Source organism: Lipotes vexillifer, unplaced genomic scaffold (assembly GCF_000442215.2).
Source record: "Lipotes vexillifer unplaced genomic scaffold, Lipotes_vexillifer_v1.1 scaffold64, whole genome shotgun sequence".
NCBI lineage: Eukaryota > Metazoa > Chordata > Mammalia > Artiodactyla > Lipotidae > Lipotes > Lipotes vexillifer.
In genome coordinates, this window is record NW_006791024.1 from 700394 (window position 1) to 721829 (window position 21436).

The following is a 21436-nucleotide window of genomic DNA, read 5'->3' on the forward strand; positions in this document are numbered from 1 at the left end:
TGGTGTGTTTATTCTGTCAGCTATCAAAAGAGACATTTAAAAGTCTTATGCTGTGATCATGGATTTACCTACCTCTTAGTTCTGTCAGTTTTTGCTTTAATGTTTTGAAGCTGTGTTATTGGCTGCTTACAGATTTAGAATTCTCATATCCTCCTGGGGATTGACTCCTTTATTATTATGTCTTGCCTCTCTTATCTCTATGAAAGTCTACATTGTCTGATATTAGTATAGCTGTTTTCCAGCTTTTCTTTTGGGGGGTGGTGGTCAGTGTTTGCATCGTATATCTTTTTCCTTCCTTCTCCTTTCAACCTTTTGTATCCTTATATTTAAGGTATGTCTTTTGTAAACAGCATATATTTATTTTCTTTTCCTGTGATTTAGGTATAGACCATTAATCTTAGTCTTATAATGTGAGTATTTAGTTCATTTACATTTAATGGAGTTGCTGATGTATTGGAGTTTATATTTACTGTCTTAGTCTTTGTTTACTGTTTGACCCATCCATTCTGTTTCCTTCTGTCTTACCTTTTTAAAAATTTTCACCTTTTTTTTAATTGAGGTACAGTTGATGTATAATACTATGTAAGTTTCAAGTGTACAACATAGGGATTCACAATTTTTAAAGGTTAGATTCCATTTGTAGCTATTATAAAGTATTGGCTATATTCCCTGTGCTGTACTATATATCCTTGTAGCTTATTTATTTTATACGTAGTAGTTTGTACCTCTTAATTCCCTACCCCTTTCTTCCCCCTTTCCCCTTCCCTCTCCCCACTTGCCTTGCCTTCTTTTGAATTAATCAAAGAGTTTTTTTTATTGTATATGTCTTCTCTTTATTAGTTTGTGTGTTATTATTCTACTATACTTTTAGTGGTTTCTCTTGAGGTTACAGCATACATTCTTGACTTACTACAATGTAATAGAAATGATTATTTTTACTACTTCCCCAGTAATGCTATAGCACTTCAGAACAGTTTAAATCCCTTCTGTGTGTGTGTGTGTGTGTGTGTGTGTGTGTGTGTGTGTGTGTTAATGTGGATATGTATTTTGTTTCTACATGTTTTATATTATATACTAAATTATTAAGATATGTTAAACCTTACAAGATGTTATTTCTTTGTATAGCCCATATGAATTTAGATTAGCCACATATTTACCCTTTTTGTGTTTCTTTCTCCCTTCATTTTTTTAATTTTTTAATTTTCTGTACGCGGGCCTCTCACTGTTGTGGCCTCTCCCGTTGCGGAGCACAGGCTCCGGACGCGCAGGCTTAGTGGCCATGGCTCACGGGCCTAGCCGCTCTGCGGCACGTGGGATCCTCCCGGACCAGGGCACGAACCCGTGTCCCCTGCATCGGCAGGCGGGCTCTCAAGCACTGCGCCACCAGGGAAGTCCTCTCCCTTCATTTTTATATTAGAATTACTTTGGGGGTAATTTTCCTCTTCTCTGAAGAACTACCTTTTCTCTTTTTTGTAGTGCAGAGTGGTAATCATTAATTCTCTGTTTTTATTTGTGTGTAAATGTCTTTATTACACTTTTGTTTTAGAAGGTATTTTGGCTGGGTATAATACTCCATGTTCAGAATTAATTCTTTTGGACACCTTAGCAATATTATTCCATTGTCTCCTTTTTTTTGTTTTGTTTTGTTTTTGATTTTTGGCCACACCATGTGGCATGTGGGATCTTAGTTCCCTGACCAGGGATTGAACCCACGCCCCCTGCAGTGGAAGGGCAAAGTCTTAACCGCTGGACCACCAGAGAAGTCCCTCAGTTGTCTTCTTAACTTCCATTGTTTCTGTTGAAAACTTAGCCATTCGTTTTATTGCTGCTCCTTTGAAAGTAATTTGTATTTTGTCCCTTGCTTTTAAATTTTTCCTTTTGCTTTTGTTTTCCAGCAGTGTGACTGTGACATGCTTGGGTATGATTTACTTTGTTTTTATCCTGCTTGGGATTACAGAGCTTCTTACATCTGAGCTTGATGTCTTTCATCAATTTTGGAAAATTCTGGTCATTTCTTCAAATATTGTTTCTGCCCTGTTCTCTTTCTCCTCTCCTTCTGGGACTCCAGTTACACATATGTTAGATCTTTCCCTTCTGTCATGTGTGTCTCCTCTACTCTTTTCTATATTTTTCATTTGTGCTTCAGTAATATAGGTTCAGAGGAGATATCTTATCTCCTCTGCACCTATGAAATGAGGGAGAACTGGACGATTATAGAAATGAGACCAACAGATAAAGTAGGCACTAGAGAAAACTTACCAAAAGGAGTTGAGCACTATGTGCCTGACTTCCTGAGGGTACACGCTGCACACTTGCTGTCGCTCTAAGTAGCCAGTGCTCCTCCGGCGCTCTCTGAGGCAGCAAGACAGATGCCTTTTAGGTCCAAGAGAAGTTTGTGCCCTTGGCAGGGGTGAGGGAGCATGGTTTCTACTTTTTCCAGGAGTATACTTTAAAAGGGACTCTTCTGTCTATTTTTTGTCACTTAGAGCCTCTGTGAAGGAGATTAGGGCAGTTATAATCTCCAGTTACAGATGAGGAAGCTGAGCCACAGTTGCCAGTCACCCAGGCCCATATGTGCATCTGTGACAGTCCTGGGACCAGGGCTGAGGAGGCCTGTATCATACAGATGGCAGCCTGAGCCTGTCGCCCCTGAATTCGTCCCGTCTCCCCTGAGCCAGCAGAGGGGCTGTCAGGTCTTCCCCGCCGCCCGGCTCTGGCCTAGTTCTGAGAACTGAGGAGAACACTCTACAGGGACCTTCGTCCACTGCTCCTTCCTATTTGCCTTCCTGCGATGCTGTGGGTTGCAGCCCCTCCCAGGCCCCCTCTTCTTCCCGGTGCCTGGTGCTGGCACGGTGTGGAGGACGCAGGTGATGGAAGAGAAGGTGGAATTACCAAGGGTTCGGGAACACCTTGAAGTGAAGGAAATATTCTTGTCTGCTGCCTTTTCTGTGTGGACTTTCTTGTCTTATCAGATCAGAAGGATTGTTGGATGTGTTGAAAAAGGGAGGCCTGAGAACAGTGCCTGGCACGTGGGTGGTACTGTGTGAGTGAAGCTGTTTTACCCTCAGATTTGGCCCTTGCTGCTGCAGAGGACCTCCGTCCAGCCTTGCTCTGTAAACATGCCTGGGGGTTCTGGCAGGTTAGGCGGCCCTCACTAAGCCTCCTCACAGATGGTGCTGTTTGTTAGAAGGTTTTTATTTACTTTTTTTCTTGACCTCTGTGTCTGTGTGGGATGCTGCTCAGGGGGCACTCATTTGGCTCTGAGGACCTGCAGAGGGACTTCGGGGAGGAAGGAGCTGGGCCAGGGGCCTGGGCCCCCTGATCAGTCCCACAGCCTGGGAAGCGGCCCAAAGCGCCCCCACCCCCTTGGGGAGACCCTGCTCCTTGCTGCTTGTCACTGCCACTGTGTTTCTTGCCTGCAAAATCTCCATTTGTGAGAGAAATGTCAGGAACTTTCTTGGAAAGGGCTGGCGCCTTCTCACAGGCTAGGGTGGTGGCCAGGCTGCTGACGGTGGCCATGGGCCCGCGGAGCCGGTTCTGTGGCTGGTCTCCCCTGGGACATCCGTGCGGGCCGGGCTGGGCCTGCCTGTGGGTCAGAACATGGACAGGCACTGTCCTAAGGGCTGGGGGGCCGAGGTGGAGTGGAAGGCCTCAGGTGGAAGGTCGGAGAGTGAGTGAGCATGGGCTCGGGCTGCCCTCACAAACGCGGGGAGTCCGAGGCAGAGGTGCTGATCTCCCAGGAGCTGCCTGCAGGTGCCACCCAGCTCCGGGGGGGGAAGGGAGAGCCTGGCTGGCCTCTGCCCTCCTCTCTCTGCAAGGTTCTGAGAATGCTTTCAGGTCAGCCAGGTTGGGGATGGTGGGAGGGCCAGCCTGTTCTTGGTTCACTAGAGCAGGAGCTCCTGAGGTTAGGGCCGGCGGGGCCGCAGTGGGGAGCCTGTCCCTTGGCAGCTCCTCGGGCCTGGCCCTGAGGGAGCTCGCAGGGGCACAGAAGGAGCCTGCGGCCTGCTTTGCGGAATGTTCCCTCCGTGATTCAGTGTTCAGTGACAGGTCCTTGGCATTGGAGAGCTTTGGCTCTGCCCAGCAGCCCAGAATGGGCCAGAGAAGAGTTTGGCAGAGCATGTGAGGGGGCCCAGCTGGGGGCCCTGCAGAGAAGTGCGCTCGGCCTCTGCTCTCAGTGGCCAGCCTGGGTAACCTTTGACATGTCTGCCTCTTTGGTAGGCTTGTCTTTGGACTTGATGTAGGCAGAGAAAAATCTTGAGGCGGAGAGACATTGGGGAAGGTCACTGCAGTTTGAAGGTTAGCGTTGCTGTTGCCATTCGTTTGCTGAGTCGGACAGTGTGCTGGGTGGGGGGGCAGTTACCGTTTGACCGGGGACGCAGCTCTGTGCCTAGTGTCCTCCAGGGCTGGGTTGGGGTGTCAGAGGGAAAGACGCCATGGCAGCTCCATCCCTGCACGCCAGGGTGTCCTTGGGGGCATTTCCAGATGACCGTGGCCTCTGCTCTGGTCGCCAGAACTTGCCTTGTGCTGACCCGCCAGCAACGTGGGGTGTTGAGCACTTGAAACGTGGCTGGTCCAAGCTGAGACATGCTTCGAGGACGAAACGCACATTGGATTTTGAAGACTTAGTACAAAAAAAAAAATTAAAAAAGTAACATGTCTCTAAGGATGTGGATATCGAGTACTTGTTGAATTGATAATATTTTGGATACACTGGGCTAAGTAAAATATATGATCAGAATTCCTTTCACATGCTTCTTTTTGCCTTTTTTTAACATAGCCCCTAGAAAATTTAAAATAATATATGTGGCTGGCATTATATTTTTTTGGCAGCATTGGTCTAGCCCTTTGAATAGGAGAAAGGACAGTAATAGCGAACACCTGAATAGTGTTGCCTTACGCCCAGCCCTTTTGGGAGGGCTTCCCTCTTATTCAGCTGTTTAATCCTCACACTGACCCATGAGGCAGGAGCTACCGTTACAACTGGCAAAGCAGAGGGTGAACGGTTGTCTAATGGTGGGTAAAATGTACTGCAAAAACATTTAAAAAAATTGGGTTATCCTCTTATGATTTTTAAAATGTATTTTTCATTAAATAACTTTTTCAGTAAATTCAATCATAATTTTCATAAAAGTAATACATAATCATTGTAGAAAATTTGTAAAATGTCGAAGCATGTGCAGGTTTCCTTGCCCAGTGTGAGACTCCCACCCCCCAGGGCTGTGCTCGCCAAGGCCCACCTGCCTCGGGGCATCTTTGGCATCTTCCCTGGGTCTTTGCTGTCCCTCCTGCTGTGGTCAGCGTGCTCCTCCAAATGTTCCTCATTCTCTCGCCTAGTGTGCTCCCGCCCCCCAAGCCAGCTGGAACTGTATTTCAGTAGAGGAAATAGGCCCTGAGCCAGGCTCCTGGGCTTTCTGTGTGCATTTAGTGGCACCTGCTGGCCTCCTCAGGCCTCTCCTAGACAGTAGGGATCATCCAGTTCCAACCTCTGGACCAATGAGATGTTAATAAACCTTGATTTCAAAGATGGCTGACGGGAGAAGGAGGGCCTGGTACCCCACTGTCCTTAGACCACCGTCAGTGCCTGTGGGGCCTTCCCCGCAAGTGAGGGCTGTAGCCTGAGCTCCTGGGAGTCCCCATGGCTTTTGCAAAATGTTCCAGTTCCCACCAATGACTGCTTTATATTGCAGTGGTAATGCCTCTCCTTGCGACTTCAGTGAACTGGGTTAGAGAATTCTAGAGTATTGGAGGCTCTTCACACAGACTGTGAAGTGGGCGGCTGCATCCCAAGGGGATGCCCAGTGTTGTCAGGATGTCCTTGGCCTGCAGCCGTCCCTGGTCCACATTCCATCTGTGCTGCGCCCTGCCCAACGCGTCTCTCCGGTGTGCGTTGTTTTGGAGGCGTGTGTGTTTGTCGCGTGAGCCTGTAGCGAAGGTCATGGAAGTGGCGGTGGAGGAGGCTTTTCTGGCGAAAGCGCCAACCTTGAGGCAGGTCTTCTCTGAAAACAACAGCTGTGTATCTCCTACCTCTTTATCCCCTCCCTTTTCAAGATGTCTGGAGCGTCAGCGAAGGTCCCCAGGGGAGCGAGGCAGGTGTCTGTGTGGGGCTGCTCTGGGCCTCGTGGGTGGAGGGCAGTGGGCAGCCCCTGAGCGAATGCTCAGAGCCCTCAACCTCCTCCTTGCAGGTCTGGCCGTGGGTCTGGGCTTCGGGGCCCTGGCCGAGGTCGCCAAGAAGAGCCTCCGCCCTGAGGACCCCTCAGGTGAGCTGGGCCCTCGATGGGGAGGGCAGGGTGGGCCCTGAGAGTTGGGCCTGTCAGCTCCCAGCTCCCACCTGCGTTCCCCGAGGGTTGGCCTCCAGGGGCACCTTTCATCTTGTGTTCCGTGTTCATGGCAGCCCTGGAGTTTGAGGCCTGAAGGCTGTTCTGTTCCTGTCCCGGCCCACATTGGCTCACCCAGCCGTCCTGGTTCCTCCGGGCCCGCACACCTTCCCTCTTCTGATAGGAGCCTCCGGTTTGGCCCTGCCTCTGACCCGGCTCTGCAGAGCCGCTGGGGTCCCAGGTCTGGCCAGGTCAGGTGCCCAGGGCTCCCCGTTTGGCTGTGGTCGAGGGGCGTGGGAGCTGCTGGAACAGACCTCATGGGTCCCCCATTCCCCCACCTCGTGACCTGGGGTGGCCATTACCTCTCCAGCTTCAGACACTTTGTCTCTGAGGTGAAGATCGTGACTCCTCTGTCCCCTGCCTCCCAGGGTCAGCCCGGGGTCAGGTCAGAACGCTCAGTTCCCCCTTGTCTGGGTGGCCAGCTGTGGGTGGTACTCCATGGAGAACATTCTGCAGACTGGCTGCTCTGAAACCTGGGGTGCTTAGGATGCTCTGGCGATGGGTCAGGGGGCAGCTGGAGGTTCCACCCACCTGGTCCCCTCCCCCAGGCTTGTCCAGGTGTTGGGGGGAGGCGGCTAGGCAGGTGCAGGATGCTTTCCCTTCAGCGGGGTCCTGGGGGCTGTTGAGAGCAGCCCTGCTAGAGCCATCTGCTTGGTGGATTTCTCAAAGTTTACTTGAAGTTCTGGGCTGAGTGCCCCCTGCCCCTGGCCCATTCAGGGGACATCAGTTCATTCCAGTACTTGACACCTCCTCCCCCTTCCCTGGGGACCCTGAGTGATCCCCACTGTCATGCTGTGCTGTGGTCCCTGAGGCCCTAGCTACAGCCTGGGGGCCCTGAAGGGGGGCCTGCCAGCCACCTGGATGGCCCTGCTTCACCTGCAGGACCCTCTCGAGGGGATGGGGGCCTCCGCGGAGAAGGTGCTAGCCTGTCCTCCAGGTCCCTGAGTATGTGTGTGTCCTTGGAAGGGACCGGAGAGCAGAGAGGATTAGGCAGGGTATTTTTAGTGTTGGTGCTGAGACTCTGGGAAGTGAGAAGCCAGCCTTCCCCAGGCACAACCTCTCCTATCGTCTCCCCCAAAACTGGCTGCCCTTCGTCCTGCCCCGTCCAAGCAGGAAAGAAGCTATACTGGCCCCAAGGTTACAGCTGGTGTCCTTTGTCAGGGAGGCGGTGGCCCTTGTTGGGGGTCAAGAGGCCTAGGTGCCGCTGGCCCAAGAGCAGGACACGGGGCTCAGGCCCAGAGGGACGTGCTCTAGCTTCCTGAGCGGGCCTGGGAACCCCTGGGCCTGGAGGGCACCGACCAGCCTGGCCCAGGCCTCCCCAGGGAGCCTCTCCTGAGCGGGGTACGCGCCCACCACGCCCTTGGACACCCCCGGCCCCCCCCGGGTTGTTTTCAGGACCAGCCTTGCCCGGGCAGGGGCCCAGACTCCAGCCTGTGGAGACTGGCCGGCCGTGAGGAGCGGCTGCCTGGGAGGCTCAAGAGGGCCGGGCGCCGTGCCTGGGTCTTGGGGCGCTGCTGTCGCCCGGGTCTGCCGCGTCCCTGGGGGAGATCTCCCTCCTCCTGCCGGGCCGTGGCGCCTCTGCCCCGCCCACCTCTCCTCAGGGACACAGGCCCAGGTCCCGGCCCACAGGGCCTGGGGCTGGGGAGGGCAGAGCGGACATAGAGGGCTGCCTGTCCCTGCTGCTGCCCAAGGCGAGGGCTGATCTGGGCACTGTTCTTGGCCTAGACACCCTGGAGTGGCCCTGCCCAGGGGCTACAGCTTTCTTGACCCCAGGCAGCTGGGCTTCTTCCTGTGGAGCTGAGATCTCTCCCCTTCCCGGGACCCTGTCCTGCTGTCCGGGACCTTGGGGTGAGCCTAACCCCGCGCAGGCCTAACAGCTGCCTCAGGTGTGGGCCTTCAGTCTCACATCCCCCTGCAGCCCACCCACCCTGGTGTATCAGAGGCCAAGCTGGGCACGGCCCCGGACGGAGGGCAGTGGCATGACGGCCGCCTCCCGTGTTCCCCACTTGGGGACCCAGCTCAGACCCACTCTGAGCGCTGGGCCAGGCCCGTGGTGATGCAGGCTGAGGAAAGTGCCAGGCTCTGTGGGGGGCAGCCCTCGGCGGTTTCTGATCTAACTGGGCTCACCGGACAGAGGGCAGGAAAAGTACCGACTGCCACTGGGTCACCCCGTCCTCATCACCTTGAGTCACCACCCTGCACCCTCCCACCCCCGACTGTGCTGAATGGAGGTTGTCTGCACACCTGAGGTCCCTATGCGTTCTCCCCAGGCCAGCTGGCACCAGCCGGGTGAGGCTGTCCTTTACCCTGAGCTCCCCTCCCTTGAGGACTGCGCTCTTACTGCAGCCAGTGGCCCCAGGTGACTGTGCAGAGAGTCCAAGGATGCTGGTGACCTTTGTCCAGCACACTGAGGGGCGAGGGACAGTGACTTGGCAGGGGCTGATATGGAGGGAGAGGCCCCGTGGGCGAGCCTGTGTGTGTGTGTGTTGGGATGGTGTTGGAGGTGGGCCCGGGGAGACCTGGGCATCTGGGAGGTGGGTGTGAAATGGGTTAAAGTTGCATTGCCGGTTTTGTGGACCCTGAGGAAGAAAGACGTTGACTGAGCCCTTTGTGTCAAGCTCTGTGCTGGGACTTTACTGCATCTCACTTAACACGTGTTAAACCCTGACGTCTTGTTATTGTCCCTGGACCCACAACCAGGGGCGGGTGGAGGGGCCTCTGGGGGATCCCAGGCCCAGCAGCCGCGCCTGAGGGAGGCTGTGGTGACTTCGCTCCTCTGCAGGGAAGAAGGCTGTGCTGGATTCCAGCCCCTTCCTGTCAGAGGCCAACGCGGAGCGCATCGTGCGGACGCTGTGCAAGGTGCGCGGGGCGGCGCTCAAGCTGGGCCAGATGCTGAGCATCCAGGGTGAGTGCGGCTGCGCGGGCTGGGGGCGGTGAGGCAGCGTAGGGAGGGGAGCTGTGGGCGAGCAGTGAGGGGCGCCGCGCTTGGCCCCGATGGGAAGGGATGGGAGGTTTCCTGCCCACGGGCTTCTCTTGTTTGAATCTTGGCTGTTAACCCACCTGGGATGTTTAAAAACAGTGTCTGAAATAGGAGCCCACGGTTGTTTTTCTGGCTTCCTTCTGAGTGTTTTGACATGTCCAGAGGTCCTGGCGTCTCAAAAGTTGGGGAGAGTCCGGCTGATGCCCCCTGGTGCCCCGCGTGGTGGTCCGAGGGTGCTGTTTGGGGAGCTCACGGGCCTGCGGTGGCGTGACGCCGGGGCATGGGCTGTGTGGCCCCGAGGAAGGAAGGCCGGGGGAGACGGCAGCGGCCGAGCCGGAGGCTGGCTCATTGCAGCCCCCAGAGCAGAGCTGGGGTTCGGGGGGCCCTCGGGGCTTCTGATGGTGCCTCCCGGGGAGGAGCACCCGAGGGGCAGGTGTCCTGAGTTGGGAGCACAGCCAGTCCCCCCACAAGCAGTCAGATGGACTCACTGAACTGGCCAAGTGCAGGACAGGAATAACCACCCAGGCAGGTGGGCGCGGGCACTGCCTGTGCCGGTGCGGACTCCGGAGCGGCACGCGCCCCTCGGAAGCCCTTCCGTGCGTGAGCCCCGCCTCTAGGATGGAGAGCCTCAGAGATGGCGGTCAGGGTTCTGCAGGAGCGGCTTCATCGAAGGAGTTTTTCTGGTCTCAAATAAACAAACTGAAGTCAGCCGCCGTCCGGCTAGTGAGCTGCGTGTTGAAGCCTCTGTGTGCGTTACAGAATATTTCAGGAAGCTATTCAGCGACGTGGCAAGTGCCCGTGAGAAACGGCTGCAGGAGGGGAGCTGGCCAGAGCGTCTCCAGGCAGCGTGACTGCAGTCAGGGAAAAACGCATAGGAAAGGGTCAAAACGAAAAAAGAGATCAGTAGTTCTCTGTAGGTAGATTATGGGTATTTTAAACATTTAATACGCTTTGTTCCCTAAACGTGTTTCTTTTATAATCGTAAAAAGCTATGCCTGCTCTTTCTAAGGAATCCACCTCCTCAGGTCCCTGGGTGAGGGTGAGTTCAGAGGCCCCAGCACACGCTGCCCCGCACGCCATCGGCAGGGCCCCGGCTGCACAGACGCACCCAGAGCCCAGCTGGGGAGGGGTGCCGTGGGCCGGGCTGCGGGGGTCTCGGATTTGGTTGTTGGCTGAGGTGGGCCAGGAGCGTGCACAGGTTAGCGTCCCTGCGTCCCCTCTGGAGCCTTGGTCCGCAGTATCAGGGGTCTGTGTGCCAGTGGGGAAATGCTCCACGGGAGCAGGGAGAACCCGAGGCTGGGCCTGCTGTGTGGCGTTGGGCCTGTGCCTCGTCTTCTCTGAACCTTGGGTTTAGCGTGTGAAGGGCAGAGCGGCACCTCGGCCTCCCCCCGGGAGACCTCGCTGGGCAGGGCTGATCGAGGTGGCCTGTGCGCCCTCCTTCCGAGGGGTCAGCCTTCCGCTCTCTGAATGCTCTGCTGCCTTCCAGACGACGCCTTCATCAACCCCCATCTGGCCAAGATCTTCGAGCGGGTCAGGCAGAGCGCAGACTTCATGCCGCTGAAGCAGATGATGGTGAGGCCGGTGCGGCTCAGGGTCCGGGCGCTGGCAGCCCTGCGGGAGGGGTTGGGGAGGGCCCCTAAGGGTGTCCCCGGCGGTGCTCATGGCCCCTCCCTGGCCTCTCCCTCCAGAAAACTCTCAACAGTGACCTGGGCCCCAGCTGGCGGGACAAGCTGGAGTACTTTGAGGAGCGGCCCTTTGCAGCCGCCTCTATCGGGCAGGTGCACCTGGCCCGCATGAAGGGCGGCCGCGAGGTGGCCATGAAGATCCAGGTGGGCACCCGGGGTGTGGGCTCAGTGCCCTCAGGGGCTGCACGGGGCCGAGCCGGGCTCTGCAGTGAGGGGCCTCTGTACCCCACGTCCCCTGTGTGTCCCCGTGCTCAGGGCAGGGCCTGTGTCTCTTGACTTCTGTCCCGGCACCTGGTCAGCGGTGGGTGCCGAGAAGTATTTGCTAAGTGAGTGACCGTAGGAGGGAGGACAGCCTCCCAGCACGCTTGGTTTGGGGCGGGCAGGGACTGGGGACAAGTGACTGTCTGGGGCCTGAGCCGCAGGGATGGCGATGGGGGAGGGAGCGGTCGGTGGTGGAGAGCAGGGTCGCGGTGGGCCTGGGGGTCACGCAGCCCTGGTGGGTCTTGGCTCTGCCTCGCGGAGGTGCAGCGTCCGGGAGGGACACAGCTGGGCAGCTGGTGGGTGGCAGGGGGGCGGGGGCGCCGCGGGGCCCTGCTGTGTCTGTCTGCTTGACTCCCCTCTGTCCCCCGCAGTACCCTGGCGTGGCCCAGAGCATCAGCAGTGATGTCAACAACCTCATGGCCGTGCTGAACATGAGCAACATGCTTCCAGAAGGTCTGAGGCTGCCGCTGGGCAAGGGCAGGCCTGTGGGCGGGCTCTGGGGACCCCGGGGGGCCTCCCGGGGAGCCCCCAGTCCCCCTGACGCCCTCCTCCCTGGCCCAGGCCTGTTCCCTGAGCACCTGATCGACGTGCTGAGGCGGGAGCTGGCCCTCGAGTGTGACTACCAGCGAGAGGCCGCCTGTGCCCGCAGGTTCAGGTGCGGCTCCAGCCTCGGGCCCTTGCCCGTTGCTCCCGCTGGGGAGACAGAAGGGGCGGCTTCGGGCAGCCTGTTGTGGGCTGAAGGCCCCCCCCGCCCCCCCGCAACTTCCCCCGGCTCTGAGGGGCGATGGCTGGGGTTGGGGCCTGAGGCCGGAGCCGTGTCCCGCCCAGCTTGGGGCAGGGCCCTCCTCCGCCTGGGGGCTCAGCCCCTTGCAGTCCTGTGTGTCGCCCCAGCGTGTTGCTTGGGTGGGATCAAGGAGGCCCGGGTGTGACCTCCCACCCACCCCTGCCAGGGAGCTGCTGAAGGACCACCCCTTCTTCTATGTGCCCGAGATCGTGGACGAGCTCTGCAGCCCCCATGTGCTGACCACGGAGCTGGTGTCCGGCTTCCCCCTGGACCAGGCCGAGGGGCTGAGCCAGGAGATCCGGAATGAGGTGCGTCACAGGGTGGGCCTGGAGCCCCGGGGCCCCCTTGTGGGGCAGAGCGGGCAGGAGGGCTGCTGCGTTTCCCCACCTGGTGGTACGCTTGGCCTCAAAGTCAGCTCTGGGCGTGAGGCAGGATGGGGTGGAAGATGGGGAGGGAAACGGGAGTCAGGCTTCCCCGGCCCAGATCCAGGGGCCACCGGGCGGCCCGGTGCTGGTGACGAGGACCCTCCGGCCCCCAGATCTGCTACAGCATCCTGGTCCTGTGCCTGCGGGAGCTGTTCGAGTTCCACTTCATGCAGACAGACCCCAACTGGTCCAACTTCTTTTATGACCCTCAGCAGCACAAGGTGAGTGCCCAGTGGGGCCCCCACAGGGAGCCTGAGCTCCGCTGGAGCAGGGTCCGAGATCTGGGGGGTCTCAGCCCTCTGCCGCCCTGTCCCCCGAACCCGTGCTCCACTGGGGCAAACCCTCCCCGGTATCGCCCGTGCCCAGGTGGCTCTTCTGGACTTCGGGGCAACTCGGGAATTTGACAGATCCTTCACGGACCTCTACATCCAGGTAGGGGTGGAGGCGGGGCTTGGCCTTGGCCTGTGCTCTCCTGGGGCTCAGATGGGATGCTTGGGACTCGGGAGTGGGCGGGCGGGCTTCTGTCCTCATGTCCCTGCGTGTCCGCAGCGTCTGGTGCCCGTGGATGAGGCCACAGCCGCCTCGGGCTCAGGGGAGTAAAGGGGAAAGGTGGGTGGGCCGGCAGCGGGCCTGTGTGGGGAGGGGCAGTGCTGGCTCCCTGGACCCCCAGGAGCGCCCCTCTGTGCGCTGCCCACGGTCCCCTCTGCACCTCCGCGCAGATCATCAGGGCTGCTGCTAACCGGGACAGGGAGGCCGTGCTGAAGAAATCCATCGAGATGAAGTTCCTCACCGGCTACGAGGTCAAGGTGAGGCCCCACCCTCCACTGTGACTCTGGAGACGCACAAGGCCTGCTGAGCCAGACTCAGCCCCGGGCCATGGACTGCTTTTCCCTTGAAATCTGAAGGGAATCTGTTTACAAATGAGATCAGAAGTGACAGCTGCTCTGAGGGTCTCCACAGGGCCCCTGGGCTGGCCCCGCCCCAGCCCCTGGGCTGACGGCCTCAGAATGCCAGGGGACTGGTCACCAAGCTCTTGTTTTACGCCCCGCTCCAGCCCATTCGAGATCCCAGTCACTGGGCTCATCGTGTTGGCGCTCGGGGCCCGGGTGGGCAGGTGGGATGGCAAAGCGCAGCCCTCTCTTACTCAGGCCTCACCGGGGAAATGGTGAGGGGAGCACTGTAAGTAATCGTAGCAGCCCTTTACATGAAGGGGCGACCATCTGTGTTCCTGTCACCCAGAACCCACTCAGAAAGCAGCACTTTCCTCTCCTGATGACAGTGGGGAAGGGTTGCAGACATACAGGTGGTCTCAGGTCTACCACCTACGAGGAGTGCGGAGGCTCAGGTCAGCTCAGGCCTATAGACTGTTCTTTTGGGAATGACAGGTGTTTCGGCCGCAGACCCTGCCACTTCCTTTCTTCTTATACGGAGCCCAGTTCACACATTAATGATGTTCTCCTGGCCCCTGTTGGTTTGAGTTTACACCCTGGTTAACTAACGTTCTTCAGTCTGGTTGAAACACTCACCTACCTGGCCCACTCCTCGGTGAGCACTCAGTCTAGGCCCCGTGATGGGAGCCCTGGGCTGGTGAGGGCTCTTTGATCTTGCCTCCATTCACCTCCCTCCAGGCCATGCAAGATGCCCACTTGGATGCCATCCTTATCCTGGGGGAGGCCTTTGCCTCAGAGGAGCCCTTTGACTTTGGCACCCAGAGCACCACCGAGAAGATCCACAACCTGATCCCCATCATGCTGAAGCACCGGCTTGTCCCGCCGCCCGAGGAGACCTACTCGCTGCACAGGAAGATGGGGGGCTCCTTCCTCGTCTGCTCCAAGCTGAAAGCCCGGTTCCCCTGCAAGGCCATGTTCGAGGAGGCCTACAGCAACTACCGCAGGAGGCAGGCCGCGCAGCAGTAGCCGCGGGCCCTCCGTCCTCCTGCCGCTAAAACTAGTAGGAAGCCGGTGGTACCCACGCTCCGTTTAAGCTTCACCCAGTGAGAGGGGGCCGCGCCGATGGGGGGCCGCTGCTCAGAGCCCGTGGCCAGCACTTACTTATACACGGTTCTCATCGCTGAGTGGGTGTGGGGTGAGAGGCGCCAGCACGGAAATGCAGCCCCCCTGCTGTCTGGCAGAATCTGCTTATTGTTTACTCATCCTCTGAAATGACTCTCGATAAAAAGACGATTTTATTTCCTTTTCCTTTTTGTAACAGGGCTTTTTGCTAATGTGAACGGTAACCAGAAGATGAGAGTTCTCCCTTTGAATCCCTGCCACCAAAAAAAAACCCCAAAAACAAAACAGAAAAGCCCTTTTGGATTTCATGGAGTGTGTAATACAAGGTTTGTGTGTGCGTGTTTCTAGAATGAGATGTGTGTCTTCTGCCTTTTCCTCTCCAGCTTGGATCTGCACCTGGGAGAAGTGCTGATCTGAGCAGTGCCAACAAGCACTGCCTCACCAAGCGAGGCCCACCCACACCTGCTCTCTGGCTGGTTCCTAGAGGCCCTTTTTGACAAGCAGAGGTTTCCAGAGAACTGCTGCCTCCTGTGGGGAGGGGCAGGAGCCCCAGAAGGGGAGAGAAAGCCGCGTGCTCTCTGGGTGTGGGTGGGCCCTTCTTCCCGCTCCGGCGCCTGGGCCTTTTGTGGAAGATGACGTGCACGTGTCACCTGCTTGGACCCAAGGGGTCGTTTCAGGCTGTTAACCTCTGTACAATTCTTGTAATTGTCTGATTTACTTGTTTCAATTAAAAAAAAAATGCTAGCATTGTGGCATTAATTCTTTCACTTGTAAAGGATTCTGAGGCTGATGGTGAGGACCCCCGAGGTCAGCGTCACACCCTTTCGCGCCTCCAGACGCTTCTGCAAGGTTTGCCCCTGTTCCCAGCCTGAGGCTCTTGGTGCCTGAACCCGGAAGGCTCAGCCCATATTCCTCGTCGGAGAAAGGGTGCGGGGAGGGGACGGCACAGCTGCCAGGTCCCGGCCGCAGCGGCTTCCCAGGCCCCACCGCGCAGAGGCGGAGAAGCCACAGCTGCACCAGAGGCTGTATGACGCGGTGCTGGCAACCGTGGGAAAAGGTGGCCACCAGCCAGCAGGGCGAGGGCCTGGCTTGAGCGGCAGTGATGCCCGGGTCAGGGATCAAGCGCAGCTGAGGCGCACTTTCCTGGGGCAAAAAACTTCACTCCTCGGTCACAGGGGCGGTTTTGAACGTTCAGGCGGGGGCCCTTCTGATGGACTGCGAACACCTTAAAAGGTGCGTTAGATGGTGAAGTAAGTCGGAGAGATGACAATGGTCCCAGCTGGGTCCTCAAGAGTTTCGGGTTCTGAAAGGAAAATTCCTTTCAGCGGTTTGGGATTGACGGGAAAAGACACGCTGGACTCTGGGACAGGATGCAGAGGCCGAGGTGGTCTCCTTGACAGCCGCTGGGGGGCCCTTGAGGTTTAGCCCTGAGCCCAGCACCACGCGCCCATCTGCTGTCGGGGCTTCCACAGCCCTTTTAAAGAAAGACTGGACGTATTCTAGTTACGCGTTAACTCCTGGGACGCTCAAAGTGGGCATTTTTATAGATGAGGAAACTGAGGCTCAGAGGTTATGGTGAGCTGGCTGGACGTCCATTCTCACACTCTAGTCCAAGTCAAAGGCTAGCAAACTATGGCCCCTGGGCCAAACCACTGCTGTTTCTTGTAAGTGACGTTTTCTCGGTACTGTCCCAGGTGGCGCTCGTGAAGTGGAACGGGGTTGGGGGGGGGTGTGTGTGGTCTCAGGCCAATTATTCAGCTGAAGCCAATTTAAGATTTCCTTTGTTAAGAAAGGCCTTGTCTGCGTCTCCTCAGCTGTGTCATTCTAACTCAAGAGCCGCAGCACAAGTCGTGGGAAGTGTCTGCTGCTTCTCTGCAGGAGGAAGGCGGAAGATCAAAGGGCTGCCCCATTTACAGTCAGCGGTGGCACCGGCAGGAAAGTACAGAAGAGGGGAGTTGAAAGCTTCAAGACAATGGAACACTATGCCACCTGAGCTATGGAAGGAACTAAGAAAGTCCCAGATTAAACTAACCCCACGTCCTTCTGGTGTAACGAGGAAGCTGGATGAGGAGAGGGACCGGCAGAAATTGGGGTCAAACGAGACAAAAAGAGTCAGTCACCTTTTCTCCATTCCTCAGACTTTTTAATCAGGGAAAAGAAGACAAAATACTCAATTCGAACAGTTCCCTGTTTTATTGCAATACATCAGAGTCTGGTTAATATTAAGTGATAGCAACGTAAAATATCGGCGAGGCGTCTTCTGTTACATTTTGACTGTCCCACCTTAAATATTTCTGTGCAAAAGAATCCACACCATTGTTTGGTAGCAGAGAATCTCATAAAGTTCCCTAAGACAATGAGGGGATAAAACCAAACAAAATGAAATGAATGATAAGAGGCCAAAGCAGTATCTTTTCCCCTTCCATACACACTTATTTGTCAGCATTATATTCTAAACAAAAAAATGATTACACCCAGGCCATGCAAAACTGTACAATAATATTACAATGGGAAAAAAAAACCCTAAAAAATTTATAGAACAAATGGTATTACACTATCAAATAAAAAGGCAGGTCATTCTGTTTTCATGAAATTTCGAGGTTGACTTGTTTTCATCAATTTCCCCCCATAAATGCAATGGTTTCTGTGTGTAACGGTTGTCCCTGGGAAGGGAGAGGAGTGCCGGCCTACCGGCCAGCGCTGAAACAAAACACCAGCTGAAGCGACGCCCTCTAATGGCACAGGACTCTGCAGAGAGCACTGGGCTTGCATGATGAAGTCATCACAAGCAAAGAGGTTTTAACATGGGCCCAACGAAATGCCATGTGGCTTATCTAACGAATGCAGGGACTGGGCCACCTAGAGGTGGGGAGCAAGGCGCCCAGTTACTTCCCTGTTTTGCCCAGCGGACCGGGGCAGCGGCGAAGTCTGGCCGCTGCCGAGAATGTCCCTCTGTCCAGAGACGATGCTGAGCTTTACAAAGCTCTGCTCTGTGCAGCTGGGAGACTACAGTGTTCATGGCCAAAGGCCAGCAAACGGCCCTGCTGTACCTGGGGGTTAGGGATGTCCACCCACCCCCTACTCTGGCTTTTCTTTAATGATACCTGAGAGTCCATATAAATGCAACTGGTCTTTCACAGAAGTAGCTGCGGCCACTGAGTAGCAGAATGACAGGATTCTAACCATATGGAAGGCAGACAGAGAGGGGCTGAGAGGCAGCTGGGGCATGGCAGATTGTTGCTGTAAACGTAACAAGAATTTCAGATTCTTCCCTGAAACCTGGGTACAAGAATTGCTTGGAAAACTCAGTAGATGGGCCCTTTTAAACTGTATTTCACAGCCTTAAAACTGTGCTCCCTGGGAAGAAGATAAATCACTAAGTGTAGGGATGGGTGTGTGCGTGCGTGTGTGTTACACACATAACTAAAGAAGTGAAATTTGCTTCAGCAATCATTTGACAAGGAGGAAGGCTTTTGTTTTTGGCAAAAAGAAATATATATATATATATATATATATATATATGCATATATGTAATTTTATACACCCAAAGCACAAGCAGATTAAAGTAGTCAGAATTCAAGAGTAGACAACAAATTGGCTGAACAAAGATAGCACCAAATACCAACACATCTAGACTATGCCAGAAATGCCTCTTCACTTATTTTTACTTTCTACCGAGAAGAGAAATGAGTTCCTGCTGCCATATACATTCTTTGAATGTCCTGCACGAAAACAAAGGATAACTTCAGACAGCAACATCACATCTGTTCCATGATCTTTCAATTATCCCTTTCGATGATCATTACGTTTTCTGTTTCTCTAGAACCCAATTCCCCATCTTTCCAAATCATTCTCAAGAAGCTTCTGAAGGTAACTGCTTCATATTTAAGAATGGGGACAAGCCCAGTAGAATGATCATTATCTTGGGAAAATACCTCCCAAACTACTACCCTTGGCAGTGTTTCTCTCCCAAAGTTCTACTATTGGAAGCTAATCATATCTGGGACTGCTCTCTCACTACTGGTAAGACCATTTCAGATTACTGGAGTATAATCCACTGGGTTAGTATCACACCTCCCAGTGAGCCCAGCGGCCAAGACAAGCCCGTCTCTTATCTGCCCTGTTGGGGGGCTGCAGGGTATGACTCATCATAGTGGAGCCCAGACTTCAGGTATGGTTATCTTTTGATACTAAAAGCATCTTTTAAAAAATAAGCACCTACAGGCAGCAGAAACTTGGTGGTTGTCAAAGCCATAAACTAATGGCTTAGTGTGGAGTCCTGTGAATCTCAGCCTGGTCTGCCTCCTCAGGGGAGAAAAGGGAGGCAGGAAGACGCGAGGAGAAAGGAAAGCAGGGGGAGGGAGGGTTGGGAGGGGAGCGGGCCACGTGCGCTCGGCACCTGGCTGGCCGGCTCCCTCCTCTCCCGAGAAGTGTCAAGCTTACGGAGCTACCGGAGTCCTGGCCATAGCCAGACTCAAGGTCTTGACTCTTGCTATCTGAATGCACAAAAGTATTTTTACATGTCACTTTTCCAAAAGCAATGGATTTAGAAGGTTAGAATTGTGCAGTAATTTATGCCCATCCAAAGTAAAACACAATCAAATCTGAGCAAGCACCAAGTTCAAATGTCAAAACTGTTATTATTTGAAAATTCTCTATTGTAACATTTTATAATATAATCCCCAAACAGGATCCTTTCTTCCCTCACTGAACCTCAGTAACCTGTTCCAGAGAGTGGCATCAGTGGAAACAGTACAGCTCCCTGTGGCTTGTGGTGGGAAGGCTGACACAGCTGCTGCCGAGGAGAAAGATGTGAAATCGGGGCCAGGGGTGAAATGACAGTGCTCAAACACTGCAATTCAGACAAGCAACTGAAGGAAAATTCTTCCATTTTAGCTGAATTTTAAAGAAGAGAGCAGAAAATCTGTTTCTATTTCTCAGAGAAATTTAGATTAAAAAGTAAAAGAGAGGCAGATTCTCTTTACTTCCATGAAATATTTTTATTTCTATCTCTTTCTCTACTCATGTGCTTAACCGGTGAAATGACTCTGGAGACATAAGGTCCTGGCCCTGCATCTCATTTCCTTGTGGTAATTAAAACAGCGGGAATCCAAATGGAAATGTGACTAACAACACAATACAGCAACTGAGGGAGGAAAAGCTTAAGCAGTCAAGATGGCCACGCTGGGCTGACTTCCTGCCCGCGCCCGGGCTGAGCACGTCCATTTCCCACTAGGTGCGGGAAAGAGGATTTGGTTAAGGCTACTAAACCCCCTTTCCCAGGCTTATCTGAGGAAGCTCACACCCCCCTCAAAACAGACCCCTCCCTGAGAAGCTGGCTCAGCTGGGGGCCAGACGCCTCGCTGCCACTCAGGGAGTAAGGGGATTCGCCAAGGAGAAAAAGCACTTTTATGAACCCTTTTATGGACCTTCAGAAACTACGACATTCCTTGTGTCCTTTCAGGTGGAAGGGATCCAGAAGGTGACAAAACTGCATTTCTACATTCATCAGCAGAAGATACCAAAATATAGTAATAAATGAGAAGTGTGGTTCAAATGCTACTGCTAGAAAAAGAAATGTCTTGGATAGAAGTAAATATGCCTTTTAATGATGCTGCTGAAGAGGCTTCAAATGTTAAAAGTCTGGTTTCCAGGTCACACTCCAAACCGATGAAACCAAAGCCTTGGAACATTCCCTAAAGCTCCCAGGTGACTGCGGAACGGCACTAAGGGGAATTCTCACTCCTCTCGCTCTCCTTCTGTAAACGTCAGCTGGAGGCCTTTCTACCCTTTGATTACTTAGGTGGAAAACAGACAAGAAAAAATACATTTCTTTAAATTAAATGATCTCTGTCTCATATATGCATCCATCTTTTGTTGAATACAAGATGCTTCTTTTTATTATATACAGTCAGTATTTAACCTCTACATTTGTGTATTTAGTTAAACTCTTATTTTGTAGTAAAATATGCATCGTTTTAGTGAACAGGGATTTACTGGCAACGATCAGGTCGACATTCACTGTGGTGCTGAAGGGGCATGGTGTGCCCGGGGCCCACTGGCGAGCCCCACATGCTCTCTCAGGGCTACAACGAGGCTCTACTGTGAAAACAATGGCTGTCTAATCTTATTCTTATCGCTTACATTTGTGTAATCTGCCTACTTAAGCTACCTTTCAGGGGAGGGGTGAAATATTCTGGAAAGCAACACTAAGTGTATGAAATGAAATCGGTATTAATCTGAGCTGCTCAATGAAAGTCTGCCTTTACGGCTGTTGCTGTTCAGTCGAGGGGCGCGTGGATGTGAGTCCTAGAGGCAGAATTCCTGAGTCCCCGCCTGCTACTGCTGCGGCCCTGGCGCTTCCAGGCAGGGGTGGTGGGAGATGACAGTGAGAGCACAGGGTGAGTGAGGGGAGGGAGCCCAGAGCGGCCGCTGCTCCGGCATCTGGTCTGAGAGCAGAGGCCACTCATGGGTCCCAGCTCCCGCGGTCGGTGCTCTCCAGGGAGAGGCTCTTGGTCTTCCGGGGCGACACCGGGCTGGGAGGGCTGCTCAGGTTGGAACTGTTGGAAGCCGTGGAATGCCTCGGAGAATCAGAGTCCTGTGAGGCCCAGAGGAAGACGTCAGGGAGCAGCAGAGGGGCAGGAGGGGCTCAGGCCACCACGGCTCCCCTCCAGCCACCACGGCTCCCCTCCAGCCACCCTGGCCAATGAACTGACGTGACTTTTTTCCTGTCGGTAGAAAGCCCCTTTTCTGAGCTGAGTAAGAGGCACAGAAGATAACAAACACTCATAGGCCCTTCTGCAGGTCTTTAGAAACGTAGGCCATTTTCATACAAAAGCAGTTCGAAGTCTGAACACCTCCAGGGAAACTGCAGTTCGCAACCCAAGTGACTGGCTCCGCCACCGTCCGCCCCCC

The 21436-nt window shown here is 54.6% G+C and overlaps 2 protein-coding genes across 4 annotated transcripts in view; one reads left to right on the plus strand and one right to left on the minus strand.

Annotated features, from left to right (window-relative positions):
• The window catches only part of COQ8A (coenzyme Q8A), a 53931-nt gene extending 38675 nt beyond the window's left edge, over positions 1 to 15256 (plus strand). Inside the window, exons 5-15 of the mRNA XM_007464174.1 lie at positions 6183 to 6257; positions 9157 to 9279; positions 10841 to 10926; positions 11043 to 11183; positions 11672 to 11753; positions 11862 to 11955; positions 12251 to 12392; positions 12623 to 12730; positions 12876 to 12941; positions 13229 to 13315; positions 14138 to 15256. Of these exons, the coding sequence (XP_007464236.1) occupies positions 6183 to 6257; positions 9157 to 9279; positions 10841 to 10926; positions 11043 to 11183; positions 11672 to 11753; positions 11862 to 11955; positions 12251 to 12392; positions 12623 to 12730; positions 12876 to 12941; positions 13229 to 13315; positions 14138 to 14425 (1292 nt within the window). The 3' untranslated portion in view covers positions 14426 to 15256. The remainder of the gene's footprint in view (positions 1 to 6182; positions 6258 to 9156; positions 9280 to 10840; positions 10927 to 11042; positions 11184 to 11671; positions 11754 to 11861; positions 11956 to 12250; positions 12393 to 12622; positions 12731 to 12875; positions 12942 to 13228; positions 13316 to 14137) is intronic.
• Positions 15257 to 20354: 5098 nt separating this feature from the next.
• CDC42BPA (CDC42 binding protein kinase alpha) overlaps positions 20355 to 21436 on the minus strand; it is a 270792-nt gene continuing 269710 nt past the window's right edge. The window contains exon 36 of one of the 3 annotated variants that reach the window (XM_007464175.1): positions 20355 to 21119. In XM_007464175.1, the coding sequence (XP_007464237.1) occupies positions 20988 to 21119 (132 nt within the window). In that variant the 3' untranslated portion in view covers positions 20355 to 20987. The remainder of the gene's footprint in view (positions 21120 to 21436) is intronic. The other 2 variants (XM_007464176.1, XM_007464177.1) reach the window with 2 other exon arrangements.